Source organism: Chinchilla lanigera, unplaced genomic scaffold, assembly GCF_000276665.1.
Source record: "Chinchilla lanigera isolate Chin_1 unplaced genomic scaffold, ChiLan1.0 scaffold00004, whole genome shotgun sequence".
Taxonomy (NCBI): Eukaryota; Metazoa; Chordata; class Mammalia; order Rodentia; family Chinchillidae; genus Chinchilla; species Chinchilla lanigera.
This window is the reverse complement of record NW_004955405.1, coordinates 15,746,953-15,759,155: the sequence shown is the minus strand read 5'-3', so window position 1 is coordinate 15,759,155 and position 12,203 is coordinate 15,746,953. Positions and strand designations below refer to the sequence as shown.

Sequence of the window (12,203 nt, the reverse complement as noted above, 5' to 3'; positions counted from 1 at the left end):
TATATATATATCCTAAATAAACCCAATATCTATCAGTGAAATGGAAGATGTAATCAAAAACCTACCAACAGAGCCGGGCATGGTAGCGCACGCCTGTGATCCCAGCACTTAGGAGGCCAAGGCAGGTGGATCACTGCAAGTTCAAGACCAGCCTAGACTACAAAGTGAGTTCAAGACCAGCCTGAACTACATAGTGAAAGCCTATCTCAAAAAAGACAAAACAAAAACAAAAAACCTACCAACAAAGAAAAGGCCAGGCCCTGATTAATTTACTGCTAAATTCTACAGGAAATTTAAAGAAGACTTAACACCACTACTTCTCAAATTCTTTAATGAAATTGAAAGGGAAGCAGTACTCCCAAATTCATTCATGGAAGCAAGCATTATCCTGATAGAAATAGATGTCTATTTTAAGGAATTGAAACATAGCCTTAAGTGAAATAAATCAGATACACATGTAACTATTACACTCTCTCTGGTGTGAGAAACCGAAAGTGTAAATAAGGACAAAAATGTATAATAGATATTGTGAAATAGGGAAAAATTGTTCAAAAGGAAAGGGGAACTGGGCGGGGGAGGAGGAAAGGAAGGAAGGGGGAAAATGAGCAAAGAAGGACAAAGTGCAAATAAAAGCTTTGTAAGTACGGAGGGGAAGAAGAGTTGAAGAGAGAGGAGGGGAATGGGAAAAAAGAGAAAGTAAGATATATCATGTACAGATACAAACTCCCTCCAATGAATGCGATCATTATGTATATCTAAACTGTACCAATGGACTTAATGCAAAAAAAGAATTGATACATGTAACTATGGAGACTTAGGGAAGTGTTTCATTTTGAGTCCAAAGGCAAGATACGGGCAGACTTCCTTTTTGTTCTGAGGAAGTCAGTCTTCTATATACTATGGCCTTCAACTAATGGCATGTGGCAAATCCACACTATGGAGGTTCATCTGATTTAATAATAATCTTCCCACTGTTTTAAGAGTTAATCTCATCAAAAAAACACTACACAGAAACCCTCAAAATACTGATTAACCAAATATTTGAGGACAATGGCCCAGCCAAGTTGACATGTAAAATTAGCCATCATAGTTGTCCTTTTTGTTTATATCACAGTCTCAATACTGGAAGAGATCTATACGGTTAAGTAGTGCAACCCTCCTGCAGATGTACCTACAATAATGGCAAAAAGAATGTGTTTAGCAAATGTCTGCTGATTTGAATTGCACTGAATTTATATGAATTCAATGAAATATGCCTGTGGCAGCTAGATTGCCAGGCTTCCAGTGTGGTCCTGAGAGGCGATGTAGGGTAGAGGTGGAACTCCGGAGTCAGATGGCTGAAGTTTACCTAACAGCTCTTCTGTTTACCTTGTACGCAACCTTGGATGAATTATGTAACTTTGATAAGTCTCCATTATTTCACCTATACAGAGAGAACAGTAATATTCATGGTAATTTTGCTATTGTTGAGCAGTATCAGTTCTTTTTTCCCTCTAGCCACAGAGTGGGTTGACTGTATTTCTCAACGACCCTGCAATTGGGTGAAGCCATGTAACTTGCCCGGTCAGTGAAATATTGTGTAATTGACATCTGTCACTCTCAGCATGAAGCAGTAAAAGGCTGATATGAGATTCCCAAGTCTTTTTTCCCTTATTGTGGCAATATAGAGGACTTCTGAAGAGATGGTGGCACCACAGAGCTGAAGCAGCTTGGATTATCATGTCACTAGGAGACATTTACCTGGAAAGTTCTCTGCATCCAGAGTCAACTTTTTGACAATAAGAAATTAACCTGTTCAGTTAAACAGCTGACTTGTTTTTACAACTGTAATAGACCTACTCTTTTCTCATATATTAGCTCATAGAGCTGTTTTCAGGATTCAGATGTGTATGACAACAGCTTGTTTGACAAGCAGAAGCACTCAGATGTTATTATAATATTGACCAGTCATACCCATTTTGAACATAATATATTGCACTGCTTTGGGTCGTTGTTCAAAAGTCAAACAAATTAGTACCGGGTAACTTGATTTTTGCTTTTGTTTTATTTTGGTTTCTTGTCTGAGTTTTTTTCTTGTTTTTTTGAGACAGTGTCTCACTGGGTAGTTTAAGGCTGGCCTTGAACTCATTACTTAGCTCAGGCTGGCCTCAAACACATAGAGAGCCTCCTGCCTCAGCCTCCTGAGTGCTGGGAATATAGGCATATGCCACCACATCCAGCCCTTTGTTTTAAATATTCCAATTCTTTAAACTTTTTTGAATACTACCTCATGTACAGTAAGCATTGATAACTTGTATAAGTGGAACATGCAGAATTTATCTTTCTGTGACTGACTTACCACTCTTAGCAAAATGCTCCCAAAGTTCATCCATGTTGTCACACACTACAGAATTCTTTTTAAAAGCTGAATAGTATTCCTTTGCACGTATACTACCTATTTTCTTTATCCGTTACCTAAGGTTAAAAATATAATTCATTTCCATACCTTGGTTATTGTGAATAGTGCTACAGAGAACACGGAAGTGCTAATCTCTCTTTGAGGTCTTGATTCCCAGTCTCTTAGGTAAATACTTATACGTGAGGGGGGATGGGATACATCTACAGGTGAGATTGTTGGATCCTGTAGTATACCTATTTTTAATTTTTGAGGGACCTGCATTTGTTTATTTTGTTTTTATTGCCTGTGCCTTTTGTGTCATATCCATGAAATTATTTTCAAGCTTAATATCACAAAGCTTTCTCTCTGTTTCCTTCTAGGGTTTTTAGAATTATACTTAATCTTTAAGTCTTTATGTTTAAATCTTTAATTTATTTTGTGTTTATTTTTTATATGATGTCAGATAAAGGCCCAAATTTATTCTTTTGCATATAGATATGAATTTTCCCAACATCATTTGTTGAAGAAACTCTCCTTTGCCCATGGGTTATTTGGCACTCTTTGAAGATTTTTACTGTAAATGTGCGAATTTATTTCTAGTTTTTTTATTCTACTGATTTTCTTGTCTTTATGCTAGTACCTGTTTTATTAATTATTGTAACATCATAATACATTATAAAATCAGGAAATATGATGGCTCCAGCCTTTTTCTTTCTCAAGATTGACTTCATTATTGTGGTCTTTTATGGTTCTCTATGAATCTTAGAATCTTTTTTTTTATTTCTGCAAAATGGTGCCATTGAAATTTTGATAGGAATTATACTGAATCTGTACATCATTTTAGATATAATTGACATTTTAACAATATGAAGTCTTCCAACCCATGGACTTGGACAATCTTTCTACTTGCTATTTGTTTAATTCCTTACCTCAGGTTTTATAGTTTGCAGAATACAAATCTTTCTGGTAAGGTTATTACTAGGTATTATTCTTCTTTGTGCTAATATAAACATTGTTTTCCTAATTTCCTTTTCAGACAGTTTGTTTTTAGTGTATAGAATTGCAGTTGATTCTTGTATGTTGATTTTGGATCCTGCAACTTTACTGAATCTGTTTATTAGTTCTAACAGTTTTTTAAGTGAGTCTTTGAATTTTCTGTATAGAAGATTATGTCATCTAAACTAGAGATAACTTTACTTCTTCCTTTCCACTTTGCATGCCTTTATTTGATTTTCTTGATGAGTCACTTTGCATGGAACATTCAATTATTACGTTGAAAAGAAATAAGAATCCTTGCCTTTTCTTGATCTTAAAAGAAAACTTTTTTTAAATTGCTGAGTATGATGTTAGCTGTGGACTTTTCATATGTATTTATGTTATGCTGAAGTTCTTCAATTCCTAGTGTGTTAGAAGTTTCTATCACATTAAATTCTGTCAGACACACGTTTTATCACCTGTTGAGATGCTCTTGTGACTTTCTTTATTCTGTTAATGTGGTGGATTACATTACTTGATTTTCTTCATATTCCAGGCATAAGCTCCACTTGGTCACAGAGCATGACCTTTTGATGTACTGTTGGACTCAGTTTGCTAGAACTTTGTTGAGGATTTATTGCAGATCTTTTGTAAAAGGGAAAGGGACCAAAAAATGGATAGAGAAGGGAGGGGTGAAAAGGGAAGAGAGTGAAAAATCATTAAGATGTGTTACATATGAGTACCGACTCCCTGTAAGAAAACAACACCTACTACAAACATGTACTAACAAAATAAAAATCAAAAAACATGTTAAGATGATAACCCCAAGATTTTGAGACTTATTTTTCTTTGTTACTCCTCTAAGAATTTGTCAATTTTAGTTATCTTTTCAGAAAAAAATCTCAGGTTCACTGATTTTTTAATTTTTAAAATTTTATATTTCACTTACTACTGCTCTGATATTAATTATTTCCTTCCTTCTACTGGTTTTTTTTGGTACCTTTTTTTTGGTGCCGAGAACTGAACTCATGACCTCATGCTTGTCAGGCAGGAGCTGTGCCCCTGAGCTAAATACCTAGCCCCTAACTTGGGGCTTAGATTTTTCTTCTTTTTTAGCTCTTTGAGGTGAAAATTTAGATTGCTTCAGATCTTTCTTCTTTTTAAACGCAGCTGGTCATCTATGAACTATGAATTTCCTTCTTAGTACTTTTGCTACATTCTCTAAATTTTGATGTTTTTGTTTGTCTTAATTTGTCTAGAGTATTTTCTAATTTCCTTTCTGATTTCCTTTGACCCAACTGTTGTTCAAGAGTATGTTTCTTTGTTTTGTTTTGTTTTTTTGAGACAGGCTTTTACTATGCAGTTCAGGCTGGCCTTGAACTCACTTTGTAGCCCAGGCTGTCCTTGAACTCACAGCAATCCTCCTTCTTTAGCTTCCCAAGTGCTGGGATCACAGGCGTGCGTCATCACAGCCGGCCTCAAGACTATGCCAATTTCTACATATTTATGAATTTTCCAAATTCCTTCTGCTATTAATTTCTATTTTCTTCCATTGCAGCTGAGAAAGATACTTGGTATGTGCTTAATCTGTCAGATGGAGTATTCTGTATATGACTGTGAGGTCCATTTGGTCTAAATTGTGTTCAGATCCTCTGCTTTTCTGTTAGTCTTCTGTCTGGACATTCTGTCTAGTTTTCTGTCCAGATGGTTCTGTCCTGAAAGTGAGGCACTGAAATCTCCTACTGTTATTGTATTATTTTCTACTTCTTCCTTCAGTTCAGTCAACATTTGCTTTATGTGTTTTGGTGCTCTGATATTAGATGCTTTTACAAGGTATGATTAAAAAATATGGTGAATGTTTAAATTTTTAAAATTTATTACAGTAAAAAGACAAATTGGCATTAATCCACTTCAAAATACTATATTCACTCTGGGTTCAAACACACTTATCCCATCATTCTTGCTCCTTTCTGAAGCAGTTCTGGAATTCTTCTTTCATGAATATTTTTAGCTGTGTTGCCATGGCTGCCTCAGTGTCCTGAATCAATTCAAAATGTTTACCTCTCATCATCACTTTGCCATTAGGTAAGAGTGAGAAGTCACATAGTGCCAAATCTGGATGCCAGGTAAGGTGGAAGAGGATACACTGATTTTTTTTTTAAGCCTCCTTTACCACTGATAGCACTTAGAAAGAGCATTCACCACCCTGTTTGATCAGATCTTCTAACATATTTTGTGTTATTGTTGTCACAATCTATGTGTATTACTTTTCACATTTTAAAAGTTATTTTAACACTTCTGCCTTTTGACTTTTATACCAGAATAAAATTTATTTACCTACCACAATTACAGTAACACAGTATTTTGTGGTTTTAGACATATTTACATTAACCGTATGTTTTCTTATGTTCTTTGGTTACTTAGTGACTTTCATTTCAATCTAAATATCTTCCTCAATAACAAAACAGGATTTCTAAAACAGCTTCAGAAAGTAGCAAGATGATGGGATAAGTGTCTTATAAGTGGGGAGTATTTTGAGAAGTGTTAATGGTAATGTCTTTTACTATAATACACTTTTTAAAACTTGAATGTTTTTCTGCATATATTTTGATCATCCCTTGCATAGTTACAGTTGTTGTATAGCCTTGGTGAATTTGCTGTTTCACCATTAGAAAATGTACTTCTTTGTCTCATGTGATAGTTTTATTTTTTTATTTTTTATAGCAACAGACTATTTTTTTCCAGAATAGCCAACCTTATATACTTTATATACTTTTGTTTATCAACTGCATGGAATATATTTTTTTAACTTTTAAATTAAAACTTATATTGTGTCTTTAAATGTAAAGTGAGCATCTTGTAAACATTAGTCTTTTTGTATTCCTTTGTGTCTTTGTGTGTGTGTGTGTGTGTGTGTGTGTGTGTGTGCCCGTGCGCACATGCCTGTTGATATACTTGGATTCTTTTCTCTCTCCTGTAACTTCTATAGGTATTTCATGTCCTTATATGTGTTTATCTTGAGTCTTACATAAAACATGTTACAATTTTAACAGTCTATTTTAAGCTAATAACAACTAAATCTTATCAAATACAAATCTATACTTTTAACTTCTTTGCTCAGTTACATTTGTTACTGTTGTCACAATCTGTTTGTATTGGGGGACTTTTCACATTTTTAAAGTTATGTTAATATATCTGCCTTTTGAGTTTTATACCAGAATAAAAGTGATTTACTCACCATCCTTACAGTCACATAGTAGTTTGTGTTTTTGAACATGTTTACATTTACCAATGCATTTTATATTCTCTTATGCCATTTGGCTGTTTAGTAACCTTTCATTTTAACCTGAATAACTTCCTTTAGCATTTTTTGTAAGGCATGGTTTGTGGTAATAAACTCTTTCAGCTTTCCTTTGTCCGAAAAAGTCTTTAACTCTACTATATCCCTTTTGGCCTGTGAAGTTTCCATAGGAAAATAGGTTTATAGTCTTATAAATGTTCCTTTATATAGGAAAAGTCATTTTTCTCTAGCTTTAAAAATTTGCTTTTAGTTTTTGACTTTGATCCATTTCATTATAATGTGATTGGTTGTGAATTTCTTTGGGTTCACTGTAGTGTCAAGAAATGGACCCTTGGGAAATGATTAGGATTAGGTAAGGTTGTTATTATTATTGAATCTTGGTGACTTATAAGAAGAGACCAGACATGTGCACGTATACCCATGCAAACTTCCTATATATGTGTATACTTCCTATCTCTTCCCTTCCGGTGTCCTGGGCCATCTTGCAACTATGTCAGCAAAAAGGCCATTACCAGATGTAATCATCAGCTGTTCCCTTTGACCTTGCACTTCCACAACCATGAGTCAAAATAAAGCCTTTATAACTCAGTCTGCAGTACTGTGTTACTTGCAATAGAAAATGGACTAACACAACTGCTTAGCCCCTATGTAGTTAAGACATCATCGTTGGGTCTCTGTTCCATGGCAAAACATGATCCTTAGTGGACAAATATACCTGACCTATATTCTGGGAGATTTCTTTATGGTAAGGCATTTCAAGGTAGGTGCTATCTGAGTTAAAGAATGAGTAAACATGAATGGAACGAAGAAGCAAGAAATAGATTGTTCAAGCTAAGAAGCAAGCGCGAATCATAGCACTGAAACATAGTAAAGCATGAGACATTATGGGGCACGGAAGTCATGAGCATCAAGGCTGAGGCGTGGAAAGAGATGAGATATGGATGGGGGATGTATTTATAAATTGTATTAAGAATTTCGGATTTTTTATAGAAAGTTTTTCAGATATTTTAACCAGGATCATGATATGATCAAATGTGCATATTAGAATAAATGGCAGCCCATGCAGTAGTGCAGAGCACAGAAATATGAAAGGTGAAAAATGGGAGTAGCAGCTCACCTGAGATAACTTTTTAGCCGAGAGGATCAGACTTGTACATGCAGCTTCTTACGTGAGTTATCTTTTTAAATGTCTCACAGACACAACAAATGGAACATACCCTGAACAAACCACTTGATTCACTCCTGAAAAAACCTGTTCCTCTCAATCTTAACAATGGTATCACCACTACCATGTTGCTCAAGACCAAAGCCTATTGCCATCCTTGAGTCCTTTTCTTTTCGCATCTACACGCAATAGGCAGTGGACTGCCATCACAATATATCTAGAATGTAAGGCCTGAGACAATCATAAGACATACAAGTGGAAAAGTAAAGAGGTAGTTGAGTAATCAGATATAAAACTTCAAAATATGAATTGGAGAGTGTGTTCTATGCTGTATTCTCATTTCAGTGAGTGATACACATAGTTGCTCAGGTAGAAAGTTGGGCTTCCTCTTTTGTTCCACCTCTCCCATCAAAACTTAATCATAACATCTTAGATGTCTGCCCAGAAATATTCAAGTATTTGGGGTACTCAAGAATTTAAAAGGGGGGGCAGGAACATGCTTGGGCAGGGCACCTGCTTGGCGAGTGCAAGGTCCTGGGTTTGAGTCCCAGTTCCACAATAAAAAAATGTATTCTTGAGAAGGCAGAGGTAACTTATTTTTTATTTGTTGGAAAATTTAAAAGAAATCCATTATAATATCTGGTATATATTTTGCTTTTCTCAATTCATTATTTTCTCTGAAAGCAATTTATTCTTTAATCTTCCCATTACCCAAAGTCAGAAACCTGAAGACAATTCTTTTTTTTTTTTTTTTTTTTGGTTTTTGGTTTTTCTCCGGTACCGGGAACCGAACTCACGACCTTGCGCTTGCCAGGCAGGCGCTTTGCCGCTGAGCTAAATCCCCAGCCCCGACAATTCTTGATTTTCACTTTTTTCCTCAACCCCAACATTAAGTGAGCATCAAAGCCTATAAAAATAGCTCCATAGAGAGCAGGACATCTGGCTTCTGAACTGAAACCTTCCTTGTAACAAGGAAAGAGCAGTGATCACCCAGCGCGGAATCTGCAGCAGGTTGAAAAATGGATGTTGAGAAAGGCAAGAAGATTTCTGTACAGAAGTGTGCCCAGTGCCACACTGTTGGGAAGAGATGCAAGCACAAGACCGGGCCAAACCTCCATGGTCTCTTTGGGCAGAAGACCGGTCAGGCTGTTGCATTCTCTTGCACAGATGCCAACAAGAACAAAGGCATCACCTGGGGAGAGGATACATTGATGAAGTATTTGGAGAATCCCAAGAAGTACATCCCCGGAACAAAAATGATCTTCCCTGGCATCATGAAGGGAAAGAGGGCAGACTTAATTGCTTACCTCAAAAAGGCTACTAATGAGTAACAGTCACTGCCTTATTTATTACAGAACAGAAACATCTCGTGGCTTTTTTATGTGTACAATAATTTAATAGATCTCACACACCAGAATTCAGATCATGAGTGGCTGACAGAATATTTTTGTTGGACAGTCCTGATTTAAGTAAAATTGGCTTGTAGTTAAAAGGATTCTTTTCCCCCCCAAGTTTTGATAGTAATTCCAGTTCAGTAAATACTATCACTGTTTTCCCTTTCTAAATATATGGTTGGACTTGATTAGTAATGTTCGACCTTTCACAAAGATTGAGAATGACATCTCAAAACTTACTGAAGGTTGGTTTTATATTTAGGTTTATATAACTGGTTCTGTGAATATGCTTAAATATAGGGCAATCCTTCATTGTCTCAAAACCAAGCAAGACTTACCTGTTTCAGTTTGTGTTTATGAGCCTGTTAAAGGGAGTTGTTAAATATTCTTTATTTGGTATTATACATACACCACACTAAAATGCCTTTCTGTAAGTAAAAGGCAGTGCTTTTTAGATGCAGAGAATTCTAATTAAATTAGCATAGTCAAGACCAAAAATATAGATGTAACAGTTCAGGCTGGCCTTGAACTCACTTTGTAGTCCAGGCTGGCCTTGAACTCACAGGGTTCAATCCTCCTGACTCAGCCTCTCCAGTGCTGGGATTACAGGAATGTACCACCATGCCCGGCTCCAACTTTTGAATTCTTTAGGTCAGACTGAGTTATTATTCAGGATAGTATTTAAACAGCTATTTAAAAATACAAAAGTGAAACTACTGTTGTATGTGTGATTGGTAGTGGTGCTTCCTGTTAGCTCATTAGAAGGATTAATAGTGGGGAAGGTATAACATAAGCATGAAATTGCATATGACCATAATACTTAATTAAAAACAAATCAGATTGGAAAAAAAAAGTAGCTTCAATGTTACTACAATAATGTAGACCACATTTAGTTCCTACCTAGACTTTGGTACCAACTCCTTTGCCCTGTATATGAGTATGCATGCACGCCTGTGTGTGTATGTTTACCAAAATGATATCATACTCTTTACAGTTTTGTAACTTTTTTCAATTAACAATCTCTTTATATGAATAAATTTTCATTTAAAACCCAAATTAAAAATTTTCCATTAGCCTCTAAGTTATCTTTACTTGAAAATTAGTACCTAAAAATAAAGGGTTAGTTTTCATTTTTTCCTTTAGGTAGGAGTCATATTTCAGGGTCATCAATTAATTGTGGTTAATAAGGCTCTGCTTTACTGAAAAAAGTCAGACTATAGAAAGAATGATGCATTTAGAATTTTTTTGCAATTCTTATTGAAATTACTAACTCATAAAAAGGTTTAAAAATGACGAACACGCTGCATAAAATATAACTCATGCCCTACACACTATTTCCTAGTCATAGTTTAGAATGGCTAAGACTGCCACATCATTGTCAGCCTAACACTGAAGTTTTATGTTAAATAGTATAAAAAATGCTATATAAAAATATACTAGGGGCTGGGGATTTAGCTCAGCAGCACAGCACCTGCTTGACAAGTGTGAGGTCATGAGTTCGATTCTCAGTACTGGAAAAAAACAAAAAAAAAATTAAAAAAAAAATATATAATATTACCTATTAGTGTTCTATCCCTAAATGTTTAACTTGAAATCACCAAGTCTTTACATCTATTTTATATGTGTCAAAGAAAAGTTTCAAGTAGTTATTTTTATACCAAAAGTCATAGATAAGATGTTCTGGGTTGCTAAGTGACCTTGTGAAGGTAAAATACAATAATAAATAAGGAAAAAATACATTATTGCATTGTTCTTATGGGTTAGTTTTGTTTTACCTGTGATTTGCTAATACTAAGAAATAAATTTTCCAAGTGTGGTGGTGCATGCTTGTAGTCTCAGCACTGGAAAGGGTGAGGGAGGAGGATTGCTGCAAGTTTGAGAGCAACCTGGGATACACAATGAGTTCAAGGATGGCCTGAACTATATAACAAGATCCTGTCTCAAAAATTTAAGACGGGAGAAGGAGAGGGGAAGGTGGAGGGGGAGGGAGGGAGAGAGGGACAGAGGGAGGGAGGGAGGGAGGAAGAAAGGAAAGAAGTTTGGCAAGAGGCGATCAGGATGTTAACACCACATATTGTGACAGGAGTTCTACTGGAGACTTACTTGAATGGAAAACCTAACTGAAATTCAATCTGTCTTCTGGATGCTGAGAAAGTGACTTTCACTTTCATATCTTATGTGCAATTCTGATACTGGCATATTATGTTGCATAGATTATTAAATGAATCTGCTTCAATAGCCTGAGGTTATACCTGTTAGGCATCCTCTATATCTCAGAACCAGGCCAGTTTTTATGAAAGCCTTGGCATCATTGAAAGTTCAGTGGAGTATTTAGTCTGTGTGTAATTTTATTCCGCTTGAGTGCAGTAAAATAGTAATATTGTGTCAAACATAATATCCCCAAAAGGTAGTAATCAATCATAATAGTTCATATTTCTTTAATTTTTAAATTCTTGTAATACAATGGAATAGGTATTTTTTTAAACTCCATCTTACAAGGGGCTGGGGATTTAGCTCAAGGTTGTGAGTTTGATTCCCGGTACTGGAAAAAAAAAACAAAAAAACAAACAAACTCCATCTTACAGATGGTAAAGAAACCTAGGTGAGGGCAAACTAGTAAATGACAGGGCTAAGATTAAAACTGAGATCTAAATTTTGTGTTGGAGATTAACCATTCTACAGTGTATTACTTCAGCAAATCAAATTGATTTTAATAAACTCTGTAATATTGGTGGAAGTGATTTTTCAGATTTTCCTCAGTACCAATACTAACAGTACCAATTACTAACTCATAAAAGTTTCACAGATATCACATTGACTTCACAGGAACATCTATAAATGAAATGAAAGTACTTAGTTTTTTTGTCACAAGTTAGCACTGAAGAAATAAAACATTAACAGGATAGTTTAGATTTTCTAAAACAAGGTATTCTTGTTCAAGGAGAAGCCTAAACTTTTACTTGAAATTTTTTTCTACTTTTTATGAATTTG

The 12,203-nt window shown here is 35.4% G+C and overlaps 1 protein-coding gene across 1 annotated transcript; it reads left to right on the top strand.

The window, feature by feature from the left end:
* Positions 1-8,837: 8,837 nt before the first annotated feature.
* LOC102022156 (cytochrome c-like) lies at positions 8,838-9,149 on the top strand. Its single transcript, XM_005374685.1, has one exon. It carries the CDS (start codon positions 8,838-8,840, stop codon positions 9,147-9,149), a length of 312 nt encoding a protein of 103 aa, XP_005374742.1.
* Positions 9,150-12,203: the final 3,054 nt, after the last annotated feature.